This window comes from Capra hircus, chromosome 7, assembly GCF_001704415.2.
Source record: "Capra hircus breed San Clemente chromosome 7, ASM170441v1, whole genome shotgun sequence".
NCBI classification, from domain to species: Eukaryota; Metazoa; Chordata; class Mammalia; order Artiodactyla; family Bovidae; genus Capra; species Capra hircus.
The window spans coordinates 57,461,711-57,485,960 of record NC_030814.1 but is presented as its reverse complement, the minus strand read 5'-3'; the positions used below and the strand labels follow the sequence as shown (position 1 = coordinate 57,485,960).

The following is a 24,250-nucleotide window of genomic DNA, read 5'->3' as shown; positions in this document are numbered from 1 at the left end:
TTGTTCCCCTGTTCTGTGGGTTGTCTTTTCTTGATAATGCCCTTTGAAGCACAGAAGTTTTTAATTTTGATGAATCTAATTTATTTTTCTTTTATTTCTTGTGCTTTTGTTCCTAAGAACCTATTGCATAATCCATGTTCATGATTTAATCCATTTTCTTCTAAGAGATTTTTTAGTTTTATTGCTTACGTTTAGGTCTTTGCTATATTTTGAGTTAATTTTTGCATATGGCATGAGGTAGTAGGGGACATGTAATTTTAATTCCCACTCAGCCTATACGCTTTGGTAAATTCTTGAACCTTTCTCAATTTCCTCACTTGTAAAGCAGGAATAACAAATAGTATCTAAAGTATAAGGTTACAATGAAGTGAACATTTACATAAAATCATGAGTACAGGACTTGAAGCATCCCTATGCTTAATAAACACTGTAGTTATTACAGTTACAATATGACCAGTGAGAGAATGCCTTCATAGTGGAGGTGCCAGAAAGATAGGTAGCATTTCTGAGACCGGGATCCCGGGAGGTAGAAGAGGCTTGCCTTCTCTACTTGGGGGAGCAGGTCTACCCCAGGTAGTTCCCTGCCTCGTGATTTACCTCTAGTGATTGGTAAAAATTCTAATTCCGAGGCACATTCCCAGCAGGGGCCCCAGAATCTGCATTTGTGTCAACGTCTCCACAGGCATACTGAAGTCTTAAGTCTGGTGGGCAGCGGTACGGTGACGGTGGTCGCGGCTGCAGCGCCGGTTTGACCTGCTGGGGGCGGCCGAGGGGCCGGGGCGGTCACGGCGTCTGCGCACAGCCCTTCTCTCGCCGAGGCCTCTCAGCCAGATCCGCCCGGCTCAGCTGACAGCTCCGAAGACGGAAGAGGCGGTCCGCCGGTTGAGCTGGGCGTCTCCAGGAGGGGCCAGCGAGTGGAGGTGAGGGGACCCGGAGCTAGGTTGGAGGGCGGAACTTTCGAGCCCGGCGCGGTGGGGCAGCCGGAAGGTACGGTGGGAACTGCGCTACAGGCGCGCGAGGCAGAGAAGGGCGGCCGGGCCCGGACTGCTTGCTTAGCAGGCTTCAACTCCCCGGACCCGGGACCCGGCCCGGCTAAGGTCCCCGGGGTGCCCAGAGGAGGAAGGGGAAGTTCCAGGCCCTGCCCCTTCGGGACCCCTGGGCGGGCTCACACGCGCGCAGCGTCCTCCGTTTCCAAGCACTGGGGCAGGTAGCGGGGCTCGGGCCTGCCCCCCAGCTGTAGGTGAGTCGCGCAAACAACGACTCCATACGCCCCGCAGTAAGCCGCGGAGACACGGCAGCGGCATGCTGACCCCCCGGTCCCCCGCCCACGGGTAAAACGTTCATGGTGTGGCCTGGGAGAATGAGTAGGATTTTCCCAGGCTCGAGGGAAACCCGGCGGAGGAGGGGCTTCCCTCACTCTTATAGCGGTTTCCGGTTTGCCTAAAAGTAATATTAAACTTGAATTCTCTCGTCTTGTGACACCGGGGTTTATTCTTGTTCCTGTGCTAATAGCTGAAGAAACAAGGTGGTCTGAATCCCGTTTTATTTTTATATTAGCTCTGTGACCTTGAGCCAGCGTGGACTTAAAATGTCATTTTTCTGTGTATAGTGGAAATAGGAGTAGGACTTTCTTCATGGGGTTGTGGGAATCTAACGGGTTAGTGCATTTAAAGGGCTTACCACAATGCCTGACACGTGGTAAGAGTTCACTCTTTTTGCTGTTATTGTGACGACCAACCCAACGTGCTCCTGGTGGGATGTGGCAGTGCAGTCCCTGAATCTTGATTCTAGTCCCCCATTGCTGCAACCACATCTCACCCCAGTTCAGTTCTCACTTTTTCCAGTGTCTAACCTAAAGCACTGCTAGAGTCTGAGAGCAGTATACATAGAGGCAAAACACTTGATCCTTGCCCTTAAGGAACTAATTTAGTCTGGGAGGAGAGGAAGCGCAAGTTCAGAGGAAAAACTAATGCAAGGTGGGGTGTGACAATGTCATAGGAAAGTTACAATAAAAAGTTTTCTGAGTTTTTAAAGGAAGACATGCTAATTGGAAGTTTTATATGGAATAGGGGTTTTGGAGGTGAGTCTTGACTGAATGAATAGAATCAAAGAAATTCATGTCAGCAATTTTAATTAAGGGACTGGGACCCATGGCAGCTTCAGAAGCTGGGGTCTGGTGAGTTGGGTCATAAGGAGCTGCCAGTGGGAAACAGCTTGGAGTAGAGTTTCTTAATCCTGGCTGCACATTAGAATAACATGGCTAACTTGGATGACCCATGTCTGATTGAATTGCTCTGGGGTGTAGCCTGGGTATAAATTCATTTCACCTCATTTGTATAGGACTTCCCTGGTGGTTCAGACAGTTAAGCGTCTGTCTACAACGTGGGAGACCCGGGTTCGATCCCTGGGTCGGGAAGATCCTGTGGAGAAGGAAATGGCAATCCACTCCAGTATTATTGCCTGGAAAATCCCATGGACAGAGGAGCCTGGTAGGCTACAGCCCATGGGGCCGCAAAGAGTCGAAACGACTGAGTGATTTTACCTTACCTCATTTATAATGTTTGAACAGGAAGAAACAAAAAGCTTAATTACATTATCACCATGTTCTACAGGTGGTAAAAAGCATTTACAGTTATGTAAGGTGATGTGAAAAGACTTATTATATCATACATAATACATAGTAGTACTACTCGATAAATGTAAATTGATCTTAAATTTCATTGTTAACTTATTTGAGAGTCACACATCTGAAAATATGGTTTTAAAATTATTGTTTTATATATTTTGCATATTTTAAGGTATTCATAGCATTCTCCAGAACCCGTCTATGGACCAGTCTCCCTTTCTCCTTTATTCCCTGTTCAAGAAGCCTGGTAGAGCATTTAGAATAGGACTTAAATGTTTGTGTGTCAGCACTTTTATTATTTTGTTTTTAAATACCCTGCTGTCTTCCTTAAATTAACCTAACGTTGAGTGTCCCTCTCAGGATTAATTCGTTAGTGGACAAAAGGACAAACTGGAGGCGTAGGAAATGAAGGAATAGAAGAAGTGGAAGAGGAAAGGAAAAAGAAAAACGAGAAAACCGCAGGAAGTGGTTTGTTATGGGGGCATGTTGTGCTGTCCTCTCCTATGACTTTGGTGTTCTCAGCTCCTCCCAGGGCTGAAGGCAGGCAGATAAGAAGGGCACTCAGATTATTGGGAACATGCAAATATCCTTTGAACCACATGGCTCAGTTTGGCTGACCTAAGTGATCAATATGCAGCTGTAGATTAGGATTGACTGTGTGTTAGAATGTGCTTGATTTAAGTGGTGGTTGTGGAAATTCAGAATTTAAATTTGGAGAGGATGCTAACACCATCTTTTGTATTTTTTTTCTGCAGATGGCAGGGTTTCTCTAGTATATCTGGTATGAGTTCTACATCTTGGCCTTTTATCCACCTTCAGCAGTCTCATCTCCATCATCTTAAGAATAAATGAGATTTGCATGAGTTCCAAACTTGGGGCTGAAGTACAAACTCCAGTGCTGATATCCTTTTCTTCTAGTTGTTATTAACAGGTACTAACTGACCTCTAATTGAATATATCACTGTGTCTTAGGTAGGGACACAGCTTAAGCAGAACCATTATCATCTGCTAGAAAATGTACTTTTTGAAAATGGAATCATTTTAAATGAATTTGAGTTTTGTAGTGTCACTTTTTTATAACATGAAAAACCACGTCCTAACTTTTCCTTGTGCATTCCAATTTAGAAAATATTTCGGCCAAGAGGGAGCATATTTGCAAATACAGTTACAGTCTAGTATTTTAATCGATAGAATGGTAATTTTTGGTGGTTGTTTTATTAATTTTCACAGATTCTCACACATATTTTTTTGCATGTTTGAATTATCTGACAGTGTGGTGTATCTTTCAGTTGCTGTAATTAAAAAACATTTGTACAGTTTAATTATAGCATATTTTCACTGTTGGTGTTACCTAAAATAATGATAAATCTTAAAATTGATTTGATATTATTTCAAAAATTTAATGTTTTTTGCTGCTTCCACAGTTATCTGTCTGACATGTTATCATCCTTTTAACAGTCTCTAGAGTGGGGTGTTCTCAAGTAGGAGCAATTTTCTTCCCCCTCCCCAGTGGCAGGGGTGGTGGTGGATATCTGGTTATGTCTGGAGATGTTTGTGATCGTCACAACTCTTGAGGAAAAGGGATGCTGTTGGCATCTAGCAGGTTGAAGCCAGACATGCAGATTCATGTCCTCTAATGCACGGGACAGCCTCCCACGACAGTTGTCTGTTCCAAAACATCAGTAGCACTGAGGCTGAGAAAACCTGCTATAGAGATTCCTGTGGATTTAAAAAATTCATTTATTTTTAAGAAGTGTATCAAATATACTTTGACTGCTTTTATGAGCAAGGCACTTTCCTAAGTTTAGAGAGCAAGTCAAAGTACTTTGTGAATTGTCCTTGAAAAATTTTTTTATTGTGCTTTCTTTTTTCAGTTCAGTTCATTCGCTCAGTCATGTCCGACTCTTTGTGACCCCATGAATCACAGCACGCCAGGCCTCCCTGTCCATCACCAACTCCCGGAGTTCATTCAAACTCATGTCTATCGAGTCGGTGATGCCATCCAGCCATCTCATCCTCTGTCGTCCCCTTCTCCTCCTGCCCCCAGTCCCTCCCAACATCAGGGTCTTTTCCAATGAGTCAACTCTTCGCATGAGGTGGCCAAAGTATTGGAGTTTCAGCTTTAGCATCAGTCCTTCCAATGAACACCCAGGACTAATCTCCTTTAGAATGGACTGATTGGATCTCCTTGCAGCCCAAGGGACTCTCAAGAGTCTTCTCCAACACCACAGTTCAAAAGCATCAATTCTTTAGCGCTCAGCTTTCTTCACAGTCCAACTCTCACATCCATACCTGATCACTGGAAAAACCATAGCCTTGACTAGACGGACCTTTGTTGGCAAAGGAATGTCTCTGCTTTTGAATATGCTGGCTAGGTTGGTCATAACGTTCCTTCCAAGGAGCAAGCATCTTTTAATTTCAGGGCTGCAATCACCATCTGCAGTGATTTTGAAGCCCAAAATATAAAGTCAGCCACTGTTTCCACTGTTTCCCATCTATTTCCCATGAAGTGATGGGACCAGATGCCATGATCTTTGTTTTCTGAATGTTGAGCTTTAAGCCAACTTTTTCGCTCTCCTCTTTCACTTTCATCAACAGGCTTTTTAGTTCCTCTTCACTTTGTGCCATAAGGGTGGTGTCATCTGTGTATCTGAGGTGATTGATATTTCTCCAGGAAATCTTGATTCCAGCTTGTGCTTGTTCCAGCCCAGCATTTCTCATGATGTACTCTACATAGAAGTTAAATAAGCAGGGTGACAATATACAGCCTTGACGTACTCCTTTTCCTATTTGGAACCAGTCTGTTGTTCCATGTCCAGTTCTAACTGTTGCTTCCTGACCTGCATACAGATTTCTCAAGAGGCAGGTCAGGTGGTCTGGTATTCCCATCTCTTTCAGAATTTTCCACAGTTTATTGTGATCCACACATATCATACCTAACTGAAAAAGTCAGCAATTATAAGAACCACAGCTGTCCTTTTTGAAAAAGGCTGTTACTGTGATGATCTACTGGGATATTAGATATGCCTGTCACTTTTAGTTAGATAGAAAAGTGAGAATATTGATTGATTCTTTGCAGTTGTTTTTGAGGAACTTTCTTTTGAGGGGAGTGGGTTTGTTGGGGGGAGGGCCGTTAGACTTTTCCAGACTCTGTGCCTTTTCTGTTCTTAACTGACTTGAATGATTATCTTCAGCTCCTCAGAAAATTAAATGTCGTCAGAAGACCGAGAAGCTCAGGAGGATGAATTGCTGGCCCTGGCAAGTATTTATGATGGAGATGAATTTAGAAAAGCAGAGTCTGTCCAAGGTGGAGAAACCAGGATCCATTTGGACTTACCACAAAATTTCAAGATATTTGTGAGCGGTCAGTTAATATTCTCTTAAACAGATTTTTTTTCTAGATAAAGGTTATTCTCAATTTCTTAGTGTACCCTAAGTTATTTGTCATCTTGTGTTTATAGGCATTAGTGATAGATGGTAGTATTACAGATTTAATGCCTGTTTCTGTTTTAATTGAAAATAAAGGGTGAACAATTTTCAATTTAATTCTGCCTTTTTGATCACAAATGTTATCCTGCCTATTTCATGCTTCCTAATCATCTAACTAGCAGTTCATCAGCCGTGAGTCATTGGCTGTTAAATAGGGGTAATAAAATAGAAAATGAAATAATATATGTGAAAACACTTGGAAAGATTTGGTTGTTGTTAATGCTATTTGGTTTCTAGAATCTTTTTAACCACCATAAACACATGACTCTACTACTCTGGGACCTTTTGCTTCAGAAAAAAATTAAAAACTAGTGCTTTTGATACTGTATTCACAGAAGACATTATGAACGCTTTCTCAATATGTTTCTAGTGTAACAGCCTTAAGTAGAGAAAGTAAGTGTGATGACTGGAAATGAAACTTTGATTGTGAAGGTGTTATGTGTTGTAGCTTGCCCTCAGCCTGAGATCATTGCATTGGCATAAATCCTCCCAACTCTGATTCATTGGAGTTGGCACATTGTCTAAGTAGGTCATGGCCTTTTGATAGAAATAATGTCTTTTTCTCTAGATTGTGTCTTTAATCATCTGCTGTAAAAAACAACAAAAGAAAACATTGTGTATTACTTGTTCCCTGGTGTTAGGAATTATACTCAAAAGTGTAGCAAGAATAAGTTGTGTATCTTCATTTTAAATTTCATGATGCTTAGTAGATTTTTTTAAGGGGTTATAAGATTTTTTTAAGGTGGTGGCTCCAAAGTAAAATTAAGAACAGAAAGTGCTTTGAGGGAGGGTTTTTATCCCCTCAACTAAAGCATTACGTTTTTCTTGAGCACTGCTCAGCAGTAATGGACACTCAAGTGTTGACCAGCTGATCCTTTCTAATCTTTGTTTTTGGTTCAGGCAATTCAAATGAGTGTCTCCAGAATAGTGGCTTTGAATACACCATTTGCTTTCTGCCTCCACTTGTGCTGAACTTTGAACTGCCACCAGATTATCCATCCTCCTCCCCACCTTCATTCACACTTAGTGGCAAATGGCTGTCACCAACTCAGGTTAGACCCGAAACTTAATTTCTATCCATTTTTAGAAACTTAAAAAATCATCTTTAATTGAAGACTACCTTGATGATCTTGAATTCAGTGCATGAAGAACAAATGGGTTTGATGTTGTAATTGTTTCCCCTTCATGAATTATAATGTTAATAAGTTGAAAATGTTTGGTGTTTTAGAAAGGAATGGCAATAATTAGAATGATTAATCATTTTGAATTGCAGTAGGAGTAATTTTTAATCAAGTATATTGTTTCTATCCTTTTCTTGGTATTTTCCCATTTAATCTGTATTGTAATGGAGACTATAGGTCCTCCTCATTTTCCTCAGATGTTGCTATTGCTTTTTATTTTTCTTATCCATTCCTTAAATGAAAGATTTAATTGTAATTAGGACTAAAATTGAGCTAATGTACTTATAATAAACGTTCCTTAAGAACGCATAAGAGCGCTTTTGTATGTAGAAGTCTGTATATTAGCAACAGTTGTTGACTGCGCTCACATAATGTGAATGCACACAGAAATGCATATGATTCCCTAGATATTTCACTAAGGTTTGAGATCTGATATTACGAGCTTTCATTTCCTCTGCGTCGTATATCCTTTTCTACTAACAATGTCATCTCTTGATTGAGACATAAATATGGCTTGAAGCTGATATAATGTATTCTGGAATAGATAATGGATCAATAGCAGTTGCTTTTCTAGAAGTCATGATGAAGATTGATAGGCTGATGTATTAAGACAAAAGCTGTCAGAGTTACTTGACCTCAAGGAACAGCTTGTCAGTTTTTCTTTATTGGTCATGTAATTCTCATTCCCACCACTGTGCATTCATCACCAGGCTGATCCTTAGATGAGAGTGCATTTGTAAAATTGAACTTCGAGTTTAAAAACAAAGTTAAATTTTTAAAAAGAATAATACATGTAGAATAAAAAGGAGTTTCACCTTGCATTTTAACATCTTTGTCAGAGGTAACACATGCAAGACAGTGGATTATTTACATTTAGATCACTGAGAGTTGACTGAATTATCTAGACATTTATAGTCCCATTTCTCCAGAGAGCTCTTGATACTTTATGTTCATGCATGTATACGTATGTACAGTTGCAGATTCCAACCAAATAGCATCTACTTAATGCTGGCTTTTAAGGTGTAGGGAGAAGAGAGTTGCTCATTATTTTATGTTACATAGCTAAAATTACAGTAGGACTCTGTCAAGTAAATTTTTGTCCATATAATTGACATTTTAATCTGTCTCTTATGCTCCTTCTTCCTTCAATTCTTGTTTGTTACTGGGCCCTGATTCCTTGGCTTTATGAATTGCTCCTGTTAATAATGAAGTTGACTCATGGACCTGTTCCTCACTGAATCTGATTGATAGATAGAACTGGGTTTAGTTTTCTAGTATTTTCCTTATTTCTTTTTCAGTATATATACACACAGTGTCTTTCATGCTCTTCTCTTTCTGCCTCCCTCGTTCCTCACATGTACGTACATCTCAGATACCTCTTTTGAGAAGGGACTAGAGAAGAAAAGAGGATGGAGGAGGGTGACTTCTTGCTTGGATTTGGTGACTCAAACATTCAGAGCTTTCTTTTAGTATTTATTACATTTTAAAGATTTCATCTGGTTTCTTATTGATCATGAAAGCACATTTATGCAAATGTGTAAAAGCATTTGTTGTCCAGTCTTGAACAGTCAGTGTTTAATTTTGTACCCATATAGAATTTAGTGAATAGCACTGCGCAGTGTAAGGAAGAGAATGTGGTTCTTTTTCACTTCAAATGTCAAATTTACAAAATTTATTTGCATCTGGAAGGCTTATTCTTTGATGTTTACCTAAAAAGAAAAGCTGCTTATGAACCTGAGCTCTACTTAAAAATCTTCTTATATTTGCCTTTCAAATTGAACAGACCAGTTTTAAAGGAGGAAAAGTCAAAATAGTTTAAAGTTTGATTGCTTAACTTAGGAAAAATGTGAGCTTTGCCCATGGGAGTCAAATCATGTTAAGGGCTTGTAATCATATCCAGGTTCAATATCAGTCTGCTTTCCTTTATTTACCAGGATCTGGTGTAATCTCAGATTGCTTAGTTAAAATCAGCTTATAAATTGGAATAACAAGGACTATGAGATTAGATTCTGTTAGTGATTTTTTTCACATAAGTTGACTTCTTGATACAATTAATTAATTAATTTGAAAGAATTAATTTTAAAGCTTGGATGGTATTTTTAAATTGTTTTTTGCTAATCTTTATTGTAGGGTACCAACAGGGCTAGTACTCCAAAGGAATAGAAATAGTTCGTTTTAAAACTAGATCTCTTCTCCTACATGAGATAGATAGCAATACTAAAGTAAAGAAAAATAAAGAACAGAAAAAGTCCTCCATTTCAGTAGCCCATATGTAAACCTTGTTCTACATCTGGTAGACTCTTAACTGTTTCTCTTGTTTTATAGAACTTCTTTTAGCTTCTGAGCTTGTGTCTATGGTTCATGTTGCTGAATAGTTTAAGAAGTACTTTGATAAGAACACTATGCTATTATGCAGCACAGTTTATCACAGAAGTGAAAAGAATACTTTCTACTTCCTAACAGGAAGTAGAAAGGTCTAAATTAAAAAGATTTCAAGGGAAATTAGGAGTTGACAGCATCATCATCTTTCCAAACTCACCAACATCCTCATGTGTTTTTCCCCTAGCTATCTGCTCTCTGCAAGCACTTAGACAACCTGTGGGAAGAACACCGTGGCAGCGTGGTCCTGTTTGCCTGGATGCAGTTTCTTAAGGAAGAGACCTTAGCGTACCTGAATATTGTCTCTCCTTTTGAACTCACGATGGGTTCTCCGAAAAAGGTTCAGAGAAGGATGGCTCAAGCTTCTTCCAACACAGAGCTAGATTTTGGAGGAGCCACTGGATCTGACATAGACCAAGAGGAAGTTGTGGACGAGAGAGCCGTGCAGGATGTAGAATCATTGTCGAGTCTGATCCAGGAAATCTTGGACTTTGATCAAGCTCAGCAGATAAAATGCTTTAATAGTAAATTGTTCCTGTGCAATATCTGTTTCTGTGAGAAGCTGGGTAGTGAGTGCATGTACTTCTTGGAGTGCAGGCATGTGTACTGCAAAGCCTGTCTCAAGGACTACTTTGAAATCCAGATCAGAGATGGCCAAGTTCAATGCCTCAACTGCCCAGAACCCAAGTGCCCTTCAGTGGCCACTCCTGGTCAGGTAACTCTTCACTCTGCTGACAGCTGCTCCCTAATTCTCTCACAACTCTCCAAAGGGAGGCATTCTCTCAGGAACTTCTTGATAGGGCTCATCAGGACAGTCTGAAGCCTTGGAGCCAGCCCACCAGTTTTATTGTGTCCATGATCTTTATTTAAACAAATGTAAATGCTCCCTTTGCTGGCTTTGGTGTTCCTTGGCAAGGATGAGCATTAAAAAAATAATTCTGGTGATTTACTCTATATTATCTGCTAGAAGGGGGAACTACTACCCAGTCTGTGTGAGGTTGGGATCTGGAGGGGTTATCCCTTGGGATGATTAACCAAATGTTTACAGACTTTAAAGATAGCCTGCTTGGTTGTTTCTTCTTTTTTTTTTTAAAATCAGCTCCTTTGAGTCATAAATGTACTCATTTAAAGTGTACATTTTGCTTAGTTTTGACAAATGGGTAGACCCATGTAACCACTGTCTCAGTCAAGATATAGACTTCCCATACTAGCTCAGTTGGTAAAGAATCTGCCTGCAAAGCAGGAGACCCTGGTTTGATTCCTAGGTCACAAAGATCTGCTGGAGAAGGATAGGCTACCCACTCCTGTATTCTTGGGCTTCCCTTGTGGTTTAGCTGGTAAAGAATTCACCTGCAATACGAGAGACCTGGGTTTGATCCCTGGGTTGGGAAGACCCCTGGAGAAGGGAAAGGCTACCCACTCCAGTGTTCTGGCCTGGAGAATTCCATGGATTGTACAGTCCATGGGGTCGCAAAGACTCAGACATGACTGAGCCACTTTCACTCACTCATTCACTCATACTTGGTTTGATTTTGAAGTGAGATAGAGGGTTTTATTTTCTTTTTTTTTAATCTAACTTTATTTATTTTAATTGGAGGCTAATTACTTTACAATATTGTATTGGTTTTGCCATACATTGACATGAATCCTCCACGGGTGTACATGTGTTCCTCATCCTGAACCCCCCACCCACTCCCTCCCCATCCCATCCCTCTGGGTCATCCCAGTGCACCAGCCCCAAGCACTCTGTATCATGCATCGAACCTGGACTGGCTATTTGTTTCACATATGATAATATACATGTTTCAATGCCATTCTCCCAAATCATCCCACCCTCGCCCTGTCCCACAGAGTCCAAAAGACTGTTCTATACATCTGTGTCTCTTTTGCTGTCTCGCATACAGGGTTATCATTATTATTTTCTGTTCATCTGGTTTTTATGCTTGCTTCCTAAAGATCTCCCTTAGGATCAGAACTGGTTGGGAAATCATCAAACTTAACGATGTTTCACATTTCCCTCCAGGTCAAAGAGCTAGTGGAAGCAGAGCTGTTTGCCCGTTATGACCGCCTTCTCCTCCAGTCTACCTTGGACCTGATGGCCGATGTGGTGTACTGCCCCCGCCCATCCTGCCAGCTGCCTGTGATGCAGGAGCCTGGCTGTACCATGGGCATCTGCTCCAGCTGCAATTTCGCCTTCTGTACTCTGTGCAGACTGACCTACCATGGGGTCTCTCCATGTAAGGTGACAGCAGGTAGGTTGTAACCGTGTGAACTCAGTCTCCCAGCCCTCCCCCACCCCCTAGAAAAGAGACTTATCACTTCAATTCTTAATTTGGAAGAATTGTGTTCTTCTTTGTTGGTTCAACAGATATTTTTATGTCAGTTACTGCCTACATTCTGGGAATATAGCAGTGACCAAATGCCCTCATGGAACTTACATTCTAATGAGGGAGACAGGCAAACCCAATAAATAAGAATATTAGATAGTGGTAAATGCTGAAGAGGAGAAAAAAAAGGAAAGCAGAGACAAGCTATGAAGTGTTCTGAAGGGGAAGACGTTTGGGATTTTATTTAGAAAAACCCAGCAGAGGCAAAGTGGTTTGAGTAGACTTGAAGGAAGTAAGGAAACAAACCATGCAGATATCAAGGGGGAGCATTCCATGAAAGGAATGACAGGGTAATTTCTATCGATGAATATGGAATAATGTAGATGCTGGCAAATACAGAACATCTGAGCTATCACTGTTGTCTCCATGATGCACACGTTTGATCAAGTGCTTTCTCAGTGAGCCCAGGAGGCCTCAGAATCTTCCTCAACCCAGTGCTTTAGAAAGCCACCCTCTATTGAGGTAGGCACAGGAAGTGAAACCTGCTAGCCATTTCTGGTTTAGATAAGGATTGAGAAATCATGCCCTTGACATCAATTGGACTAGACTTTGGTGACTTAGTGTTTCTCAAACTAACAGGGCTGATGATGATAGCTACTTCATAAGGTTATTGTAAGTTTGAAATGACCTATTGTAGTGCTGCTCAGAGTTGTTATAGTTGTTATACTGGTCAGTGACAGGGTAAATACAGAAATTGAGAGTCAGGGTTTAAAACTTTTATAGCAATTTCATTATTGCTGGCCACTGACTAAATTTTATATCAGTCAAACACAAAAATTTAGGCTTATATTTTTTGTCTTTTTATGCATTTTTATAATAATTCATTTGATTATATTTTGCAAAAGTATTGGTCCTTGACAGAGTGGAAGGAAAAAACTGGTTCTTCACTGAAGTTTGAGAATGGGCATTTTGCATGTGAAATGCAAAATGGTAACTATTTTTTTTTAATTTTTGTATTATTTATTATTAAAGTATAATTAATGTATAATTTGTGCTGATTTTTTCTGTATAGCAATGTGATTCATTGCTGTACAGAATATACGTACATTCTTTTTTATATTTATATTTTTTTCCATGATGATTTGTCACAGGATGTTGAACATAGTTCCCTGTGCTATACAGTAGGACCTTGTTTATCCATTCATATATAACAGTTTGCATAACCCCAACCTCCCCAATCCATTCCACTCCTGGTTTCCTTGGCAACTGCCAGTCTGTTCTCTATGTCTACAAGTCTGTTCTTATTTTGTAGATAGGGTCATTTCTGTCATATTTTGGATTCCACATATAAGTGGTATCATATGATATTTGTCTTTTTCTTTATGACTTTACTAGTAGGATAATCTCTAGCTACATCGATGTTACTGCAGATGGCTTTATTTCATTATTTGTTATGGCTGTGTAGTATTCCTCTGTATGTATGTACCACATCTTCCTTACTCATTCGTCTGTTGATAGACATTTAGGTAGTTTCCATGTCTTAGGTATTATGAATAGTGCTGCTGTGAATATAGGAGTGCAGCTATATTTTTGAATTATAGTTTTATGTGGATATTTACCCAGGAGTAGGATTCCTGGATCATTTGGTAATTCTGTTTTTCGTTTTCTAAGGAACATCCAAAGTGTCTTCCATAGTGGCTGCACCTTTTTCAGTCCCATCAACAGTGTAGGAGGATTCCCTTTTCTCCACACCCTCCAGCATTTGTTATTTGTAGATTTTTTAATGATGGCCATTTTCACCGATGTGAGGTGGAACCTCATTGTAGTTTTGATTTGTAGTTCTCTAATAATTAGTGGTATTGCACATCTTTTCTGTACCTCTTGGGCCATCTGTTTGTCTTCTTTAGAGAAATATCTATTTATTAATAGTTATTTTGCCCATTTTTCCATTGAGTTGTTTGTTTTTGTTGTTGAACTGTTTTGTTGTATGAACTGTTTGTATATTTTGGAAATTAAGCCCATGTCAGTTGCATCATTTGCAAATACTTTCTTCCAAACCATCTCTATTTATTGATGGTTTCCTCTGCTGAACAAAAGCTTGTAAGTTTGATTAGGTCGCATTTGTTTATTTTTGCTTTTATTTCTATTACCTTGGTCAGAAAATGTTTTGCCTCTGTTCTCTTCTGAAATTTTTATGGTGTTATGTGTTAGATTTAAGTCTTCAAACCACAAAATGGTAACTATTAATGCCAGTATTGCTATAGTTACTGATTGTTAGCAGAGTGTCATCTCCAAGAAAGGACCCTGACAGGAGAATGAGTAAATGGAGTATTTCCAGTCACCTATGACAGTCTTGTAGAGGTTATGGGCAGATGGGATGGAGAACTCACCAGAGTATAATATAAGCCTTTTCTTGAGACTTTGGTATCCTTATCATTGAGAGGCTGAAGTACCTTCCAGGTATTTCACAATGTTTGGGGAAGAAATCAAAGATAGACTTGGGGGCTGCAGCAAAATTGGGAATCTCTTTCTTATTCTCTATATGTTAGATATTACCATAAAAAATATATGATACACTAATAATTTTATTATTTTGAGAACATTAAAGCAGCAACCTCTGTCCTTAAGATGTCTTGGAGTACAAAAACGCTTTGAACTAGTAGAGGAAATACAAATGACAGGATTTAAAAATACATGTCTGCTGCATCTCAGTAGAAGTGTTAAAGTCACGGGAATGAACAATACAGAGAAAGGATACATAGGTGAAGGAAAAGTGCAGTTATAATTCTGCTCCAGAAGTTGTCTACTTCTAAATAGTATGAGGAAGGTAAAATAATAAAAGAGCCAGAACATTGTTGAGAGAGGTCTTTAATTAATTGTGTTGAAAAGGTAAGGTAATAGAATTGTGAGCAAAAGCCTTTGTTGACAAATAAAGCCTTTGGAAATAGCTGCCCATTCCATTTGAGTTAAGTGATAAAGCAGTAGAAACCAGATTGATGAGTATTAAGCAGAAAAGTTGGTAGAAAGGACTTTTCCTTTACCTGTTGGTGGTAAATTTTATTCACTGGCTTTTTTCTTATATATGCAGAATTGAACTGTTGGTCTTTGTCCTTAAATCAAAGGTGCTTTTGTTTAGTTTGGCAGGTCTTGTTATTAAATGGTGAATGATGCTGACTTAGTAGAAAATCAGCGTCTGTTTCAACCTTTGTGTCGTTTGATAAGTCAGCCTTTAAACTGTACTACTAGTTGTACTAGTTGTACAAAAATATCAACATTAATAAGTTAAAATCAAAGAGAAAAGGTAAGCTATTATTCTGTCACATTTAAGAAGTCCAGCTTTTCTACTTGGAGAATTCCTGTCTGTTCTTTGTCTTTTATGCATGTGTAATTTTTACCTAGTTACAACCTAAATATTCTTTTTGCTGGCTTCTGTAATGAGTATTTTAATTGAGTTGTAGCCATCCTAATTATAAGTTTTAATAACTAAACATTATGTCATTAAGTGGTTCCACACATAATTATTCCCTTGGACATTTAATTTGTTTGCCATTGTTATATGTGTTATATGCGTCTCTTTGCATATAATTTTACTTTGGATTAATTCCTTATGATAAAATCCCAGGAATAACATTATTAAATAATAATATTATTGAATAGTCAAAGGTTATGATCATTTTTAATGATTTTTAATGAGCTTTACAAATTGTATAAAAGTTAATTTTCCATTTCACCTTCTAGAGAAATTAATGGACTTACGAAATGAGTACCTGCAAGCAGATGAGGCCAATAAAAGATTTTTGGAACAGAGGTATGGTAAGAGGGTGATTCAGAAGGCACTGGAAGAGATGGAAAGTAAGGAGTGGCTAGAAAAGAACTCAAAGAGCTGCCCATGTTGTGGAACTCCCATTGAGGTAAAAGTCTGGGGACAGACTTGGAGGCCTGCCTACTTGCCAAGCATGTTATGATTTCCTCAAGAAGCCTTTTAATTTTGAACTAATTAAGAAAACATATTTTGGTATTTATTAAACCTTCTTAGAAGATTCAAATTTGCTACTAATTATTGTTATTGATATTAAATATATTAGACTTCCTTTTTCAGAGTGCTTTCATACAGTGATAGTTTTTCTCACCTTGTATCTGCCTCAAAATTTAATGAGTTATGAGGAGGCCATGCTAGGACTACAGTCAACTCAACTCATGTATGTTATTTTTTTTAAAAAAACAGGCTGACTTCTCAAAACTATTTATCCTGGAATTTAACACATCTTTTTAACAAGTTCCTGCTTACGAAATACAGATATAAGTCAAAATAGATAGATAAATCTATTGTTTCTTGACAAAACCTTAATATATTTTAAAATCAAAATATATGTCTTTGCATTTGATTCCGTTTTTCCAGTCCATTATATCTGAGCTAACCTGGATGATGATGCCTCAATTATTCCATTAAGGAAACTAGCCTTCTATTTAACCACTTTGGCATGCCTCAGCTCTGATAGAATGGGAGACTTGGGTACCAAATGTTTACTAAGATTTAGGTAAAAAGTTTAAATCCCACATATTAAAGCCAAACATTTTCATAATCAATCTAACTACATAATTCACCTATACATGTTTGGTTTGTATTTACTGTTTATCAGAAGAGATTTTACTTAGTATCGAAGTATTTCCTGTATTTCCCTTGTAACGCCAAAGAGTTTAGGTATTAATATCAGTGTGTGTTAGCCTGTGTTTCTCAACCCTGCATTAGAAAAGGGAGACAATAAGGAGAATGTTGCACCAAATCATTTTGTCAAGTGCATTTCTCTTTTGCTTTTACAGCCTTGATATTTTTCTCTTTCCCACCAGAAATTAGATGGATGTAACAAGATGACATGTACTGGCTGTATGCAATATTTCTGCTGGATTTGCATGGGTTCTCTTTCTAGAGCAAACCCTTATAAACATTTCACTGATCCTGCTTCCCCGTGTTTTAACCGGTATGTATTCCCAGAACTCCTACTTTCAGCAGTTTTTTGGTACTTGATTTGCAGACCACAAGCCCAGGAAGTTTTAGCGCTGTTTAGAGAATTTTCTTATATTTTTAAATATTTTCTTTTATATAGTTTTCATAGTTTTCTTTCATATATTTTGTCATATATGCATTTTCTTGAAAATGAGTTTTATGATGAAAATGTACTATCTGAAGATTTTCTTTAATTTATTATCCTCCTCAACTTTTTTAGTGAAAAATTTCAAACATATGGAAGAGTTGAAAGGATAGGACTATGATATCTTTCACCAAAATGAACAATTGATAGTATTTACCATATTTGTTTTCTAAATTTATTGCTTAACTACTTGGCCATAAGTTGGAGATATGATGCATCGTCTCTGTATACTTCCACACATCTTTCCTAAGATAAGGAAAGTTTTGTACATAACAGTAATACCTCAAAAAATTTAACAATGGCGTACTGTCATCTAATAAAATATTTAAGACTTATCAACTATTCCCAAAAATATCTTTTAAAGCTGTTTTATTATACCAGGATCTAATCAAGTTTAATTATTTTATTTGATTCTGTTTCATAATAGAGAAAAGTATTACCCACCTTTTGTTTGTCTGTATTGAGCGGAACGTTGACCTTTTGAAGAGTCCAGGCTGTTGTCCTATATAACCTTACCTGCTGGAGTTCTGTTTCTCCATGGTGCCTTTTAGTTTGTTTCTCTTTCCTCTCTATTTTCTGTAAAGTGGAAGTTAGCTGTAGAATGCAGTTTGATTAGATTTAGACTAACATTTTTGACAGGAATACTTAACAAGAGGTGGTGTACTTCATGTTGTATCACGTCAGATCCATAATGTCAGGCTGTCTCACTATTAGCATGATGTTCAGTTCTATCATTTGTTCCGTTGTAAAGGTAAGGTTTTTCTTCTGTTGTCAGTGAGTGATCTGTGGGATGACTCCTTGGCACAATGTGAATATCCTATTCTCCACCAGCTTCAGTTTCAATATCAGTTGATAATCTTTGTTAATAGACATCTGTGGGGTACCTACAGCCAGTTCTTGACATTATGAAACTATGAGTTGAAGAAACCACCTCTGCCTATGAACCACTGGAAATAAAAGTGTTGAAAATACAGATTTTAAGTAACATAAGAGGAGGAAAAGAAATTGGCAACTGTAAAACATTCTACTAGTGGAGAGTACAAGCACGGTGAAGATGGAAAGGATGGAGTGATTAGTATGTAGTAAAGTTACAGTGTTTTGAAGGAGTGCAGCTTCTTGACTGCCTGAATTTTTCAGTCTTGACTTATTCTACATATTATACACATTAGTGTCAGTTTTTGTGATACCTGTCTCCCATTATTGTTTCTCCTTGGCCCTTGAGAGTTGTCTGGATCCTTAAAAAAGGGTTGTTATTTCAGCCCTTCCCAGTAGAATAATTAAAGGAAAGGAAAAGATATTATCAGAATAGTGCAGAACATATATTTGAAAAAAGGAAAGAAATTATATTCAGTTTCTATCAGGTATATTAAAATGTACCTTGTTTTATGCTTCCAGGTTGTTCCATGCTGTGGATGTTAATGGAGATATTTGGGAAGATGAGATTGAAGACTAGTTAACTTCTACTGCTCAAGATATGGAAGTGGAATGGTTTGCCCTAATCTTTTGTCAAGTATACAGAGTAACTTTGCAGGATATTTAGGGTGCCATTGATTTAGTCTTCCTATGTAGAAGATATGGAAGAACAAGGTTTTATTTTCATGTGGTACTACTGATTAAGGCACATGTATACATTTTTTCATTGCAGCATAATTGAGGAAGTATTAAGCCAAAGGTTCAGAAAATGAAAACTAGAAAATATTAAATATTACAATGTGCCCAAAGCTTTGAATAGTTAAAATTAAATATTTATTTTCTTCTCCAAGCTTTAGGGAAAGAGAGAGGGGTCAAGAGTTAAAGACCTTTTTGTCTCTGAGAAGCATCCCTCTAAGACATTCTGTGGGAGCTCTCTCAGTAGTACTCCTTAACACTTGGGGTAGGTAGAAGCCTTACTAAAATTGTGCCGAGACCCTGATCTTATTTACTCCGTATTGCATTCTTTCCAACCTGATTTCTGCTAATTTTATTTGGAGGAAGCCCGTTACTCTCTAACTGATTAGATGGCCCCGTGTCATTTTGATCTGCTGCTTTTCAGAATAGAAATTTACAGATAATTTAAAAAATATTTTTTAGTACGTAAACACTGTAGGTCACCTAATATATTTATCAGTGGTCTATAGTCCACTGGTTTTGAGCCAAGTCTAGAATTTATTGATAGTGGCTTAGAAGAATTTCAGCCCTTTTAAACTTTCATGCTGCTTCTAGGCAGTAGAGCCTAGATTCAGAACGACTTGCCTTTGCTACCTTTTGTTCTACATTCTCTCCGGTTGACCCTTGCCCTACCTTTCATTGGTAAGGACAATTTTAATATTAGCTCCAACAGCTCATATTTTTATTTCCCCTGCTGGGATAGGAGAAAGCCTAATATATTCCCAAGCTGAACTTTAATTATCTGCGTTTTGATAATTACACTGCACCACCATAGTTCCAGCGCTAAGTTTCTGAATTCTTTTTAAAAGGGCTTCTCTAATGTGCTATGGAAATTTGTTTTCCTATCCTCTCTTTTTTTTTTTTTGGCATCAGCACTGTTTCAGGGGATGATTTTGGCTTGATACCTAGATCCCTGTTCTTGGGTTTTGTTGGCTTTTTGAAAAATTGTCTTTCCTTATGGTTTGGTTAGTGGGTTGGTAGCAAAATAAGATTTTTGGTAAAAAGGATAGAAGAATTCAGCTAAAGCTGTGAACATGTTCTTTTTTCCTACCTTGTCATTGAAAATTGGGGAATTGCTTTTAACCATTTTATGTGTGTGTATCCAAAGAGCATGGACTGTTTCTGGATTGTCAATGAGGATGCTAAATCTTAAAAATAAAAATTATTTAAAAATTGTCTTATAATTAGAGCAGAGTTGCTGCTATCTGTTCTGTCACCAAGGCAATGATCACATTTAAAAACTATGTGGTGTATAACACATATTCTTAAAGTGAGCAGAAGAAAGTCATGGAACAGTGTCTCCTCTTTTCCCTAAGCTTGTGACCGAACTTAGATTTGGGGGCCCATATTTTGTTTAATCTACATGGATTCAGCACATTTTATATAAGAACTAAAGTTAACTTAAAAAATAAGTTGAAGATAAGAAATGGAAATGAAAACAACTAATTATATATAGTACATACTTGAGAATAGTGGCTCTTCTCAATGACTGGGTAAGAGTTCATTTCATACCTTTCACTGGTAGCCTCTCAGAAGCGCTTAGGTTCATGGGCTAATTGATGTTGCTAGGGGTTATTTGGGTCTGTTGTACATTATGTTAATGATGTATTGAAAGTAGGAAAGACATCTTAGTTTCGTGAAAGAAATGACAGGATTTTTCTCTGTGATTTTAAAAAAACACAACAGGTCCTTAGCTTCAAAGACTTGTTTGTTCAACTGAGTGTTTTTTCTTTAGGTACAAGATCTTCACCCTTTAATTTTCACAAAGACAGTAGGATTTATAAAGTCTTATTTTCATTTATTTACTTATAATTTGCCAATCTGACAGGGCAAAATGGCGCACAATTAAAAATTTTTTGCATACACATTAACTACTAATGAATATAATTTTTGGAAATTTTCATTCTATGAATTGTTGTTAAGTTCCTTTGAATTTTTAAATTGTTTATTGGAATATAGTTGATTTACAATATTGTATTAGTTTTAGGATAAAGGCCTTTTTTACAGTTGCGCTGAGATTTGCCATAAATTGACATGGACCTTATGAGTCCTTTTGATGAGACTGAGAGAGCAGAGGAGGATCCCTTTGAAGATATATAAAGCAAGTTTGAAGAGGGTGCATCCCTTGATTTTGTAGAAAAGGTTTGGATCTAGAACTGATAAAACAACCGCTAAATAACTTTTTAAGTCAATATAAAGCTTTTGTGACTTTTAAAGCGTGGGATTGAATCAACTTAAGGGCCTGCTTTTGTCACTTGAGGTAAATCTTGTCTCATTCATTTTTTTCTAAAGTAAACGTTTTGTTTTACAGTAGTTTTAGATTTTCAGAAAAATTGCAAAGATAGTACAGAGTTCCCATCTACTCTACACCCATTTCCTTACTCTTTTTTTTAAAAATGTGGACCATTTTTAAAGTCTTTATTGAATTTGTTACAATATTCTGTTTTATGTTTTGATTTTTTGGCCTCAGAGCATGTGGAATTTTAGCTTCCCAACCAGGGATTGAACTTGCAAACCCTGCACTGGAAGGTGAAACATTTCCTTATTCTTAACATCTTATATTACTATGATCATTTGTCACAGTTACTGAACAGCGTTATTAACTAGGCTCTATACTTCTCATTTCCTTAGTTTTTTTTTTTCCCCTAGAGACTTTTATCTGTTCCAGGATCCCATTCAGGATACCACATATTACTTTTAGTCATCATGTCTCCTTAGGCTTCTCTTGGCTATCACATTTTTATTAGTAATATTACATAAACATTGTATCTTGATGCACCTGTATTGGTCAGAAGCCAAAAATTTTTTCAGAAGACTGATTACCTGTTGCAGGTAGGCTCAGAAAATCAGTAAAATTCTTTATTGATTGAAGTCTTTTTCTATTTTTTTCTGAGGACACTGGCTATCTCTGGAGTTTTAGGCTGTATGCCTATTATGGTCAGTTTTCTGCTCAGCTTCATGAGGAAATCATTAAACACTGGACAAGTTGATCAGACTTGTGGGTCATCTGGACTCACAGAGGGGCTCTGCACTAGTGTGAGAAGATGAGCCCTGCCACCTCAGCTAAATACTGAATTCAGTGAGTGAGCATCTAGGGGCTGCCCCCCTTCCTATTGAGGAGATGGGTAAGAGAGAAAACAGTTGGCAGCCGTATTCCCAGACCTATAGTATTGTCAGCAAGGTCATTTTTCAGTAGAAGAGGATTCTCTCTTTTTTTTTTTTTTCTAATTTCTTTTTGGTTCTCATTTACATTAGAAATTCATTAATGTACCTACTTTTTATATTTAAGAGAAAATTAATCAGATCTGATCATCATAAAGCCCTTCGTGTGGTGGCCTGATTTAGAAGGGAATTTCAGAATTTTGCCTGGAATTTCGGAGAGCCTGCTGCTGCTGCTGCTGCTAAGTCGCTGCAGTTGTGTCCAACTCTGTGCGACTCCATAGACAGCAGCCCACCAGGCTCCCCTGTCCCTGAGATTCTCCAGGCAAGAACACTGGAGTGGGTTGCCATTTTCTTCTCCAATGCATGAAAGTGAAAAGTGAAAGTGAAGTTGCTCAATCATGTCTGACTCTTAGTGAACCCATGGACTGCAGGCTCCTCCATCCATGGGATTTGCCAGCCAAGAGTATTGGAGTGGGTTGCCATTGCCTTCTCCATATTAATCTTTAAAGTAAGTCATAAGCATCACCAGCAGGTGGCAATAGTTCCCATGGTATAAATGCAATAACTGGTTATGACAGGGGTAGTATTTTGTTGTAGAAACACATCCCAGATGTATTTCTGAGATTTTAATTTTTCTCATGTTTCATTACAGTTTGTTATACACTTTGTTAGGTAGAATAACATCTGATGATACCAGCAACGCAGGAACAGCAGTATTACTAAAGACTATACGGCCACTTAAAACTGTACTTGAACCATAGTTGACCTCCAATTGTGATGTGACATTAAAGTGTCACCCCTGATAGTAGTGCTTGCCTGCAACCACTGAAGTGAAGAAATTAAGTTATATCTGAGTAAGCAAGACCAAGGAATTTTAAACTGTGGTGCCATCTCATATTGATGAGAGTAGCTAAGTAGTGTGTTCCCTGAACTTTGGCTCATTAAAAGTAAACATTGGCCTGCAGGCCAGGTTGAGAGGTTGTGGTCAGAAAGCTGTTTATAATATCAACTTTGAGCACCTATAGTCTAGTGTCTGCATAATTACTCAAGTAACCTGAAGATTTACCACTCCAAATAGTACTGTATGTTTCTGAGCCAGAGGATGCTTTGAAGAGTGTCGTGCACATTGAAAACTTAGTGAGATTCTGATGCCGAAGTACAAAGTCAACACAGTTATTTCTTTTCCTTGACTCTTTTTTATTTTCTTCATTGAATCAACAAACTAATATTAATATAACCTGCTGCTGCTGCTGCTGCTAAGTCGCTTCAGTCGTTTCCGACTGTGCTACCCCATAGATGGCAGCCCACCAGGCTCCCCCGTCCCTGGGATTCTCCAGGCAAGAACACTGGAGTGGGTTGCCATTTCCTTCTCCAGTGCATGAAAGTGAAAAGTGAAAGGGAAGTCGATCAGTCGTTCTCAACTCTTAGTGACCCCGTGGACTGTAGCCCACCAGGCTCCTTTGTCCATGGGATTTTCCAGGCTAGAGTACTGGAGTGGGGTGCCATTGCCTTCTCTGTAATGTAACCTAAATGCATATAAATTTAAGAGATGATTGTGTGTCTTAATTTCAATCCCATTCCAGTACAAACTTGTTGTGTTTCCTAGTATTCGTTCACTCATTTAATGAATATTTATTAACACCTCACAATAGGCGTTACTATTTTTTCTAGGAACTGAGAATGTAGCCTTGATTAAAGCAGATATAAATCTCCCTGCCCTTGTAAAACTTAAATTCTGGTGGAAGGAAACAGACGCTAAGCAAATTACATGATTTATCAGAAGATAAGCACCATGGAGAAAAGTTGGAAGAAGGAATAGGGGAGGCTATTAAGGGAGGCTGAGTGATGTTGGAATTTTAAAGAGCGGACAGGAGTTCATCAGCATAGCCCTTGAACAAAGGCTTGGCAGTGTGGAAGTGAACCTTGTGGACAATGTGAGAAGAGAGTCCAGGCAAAGAGAACAGCAGAAGCAAAGGCCCTTGGGATAGGAGCGTGTTAGAGGACTCCGAGAATGGCATGGTAGCCAATCAGAACTTAGGCAGATTGCGAAAAGGAGAGTATTAAGAGGTGGGATGGGAGTAGGTGGTGCTGCAGACTGCTTGGGCCTTGGGTGAACTTTGGCTTCTACTCTGAGATGGAAGCCCTTGGAGGATTTTGAAGTGTGATAGTGTCTGGTGTTGAGGGAACAGGGTGAGCAAGGGCAGAAACAGATTAATTAGGAAACGACTGCAGTAACTCAGGTGAGAAGTGCAGGTGCCTTGGACCAGTGTACCAGCACTTGGAATCTTG

At 38.4% G+C, this 24,250-nt stretch overlaps 1 protein-coding gene across 5 annotated transcripts; it reads left to right on the top strand.

Moving 5' to 3' along the window:
- RNF14 (ring finger protein 14) lies at positions 800-19,983 on the top strand. 5 transcript variants are annotated; one of them, XM_005683072.3, is made up of 9 exons: positions 800-920; positions 3,382-3,557; positions 5,821-5,990; positions 7,016-7,167; positions 9,863-10,390; positions 11,699-11,927; positions 15,741-15,913; positions 16,851-16,981; positions 18,548-19,983. In XM_005683072.3, exons 3-9 carry the CDS (start codon positions 5,837-5,839, stop codon positions 18,603-18,605), a joined length of 1,425 nt encoding a protein of 474 aa, XP_005683129.1. In that variant the 5' UTR covers positions 800-920; positions 3,382-3,557; positions 5,821-5,836; the 3' UTR covers positions 18,606-19,983. The 5 variants fall into 5 exon arrangements, with proteins under 5 accessions (XP_005683129.1, XP_013821100.1, XP_017905702.1 ...); XM_005683073.3 differs by having other exon boundaries at positions 867-987; XM_005683074.3 differs by lacking the exon at positions 800-920 and adding an exon at positions 995-1,240.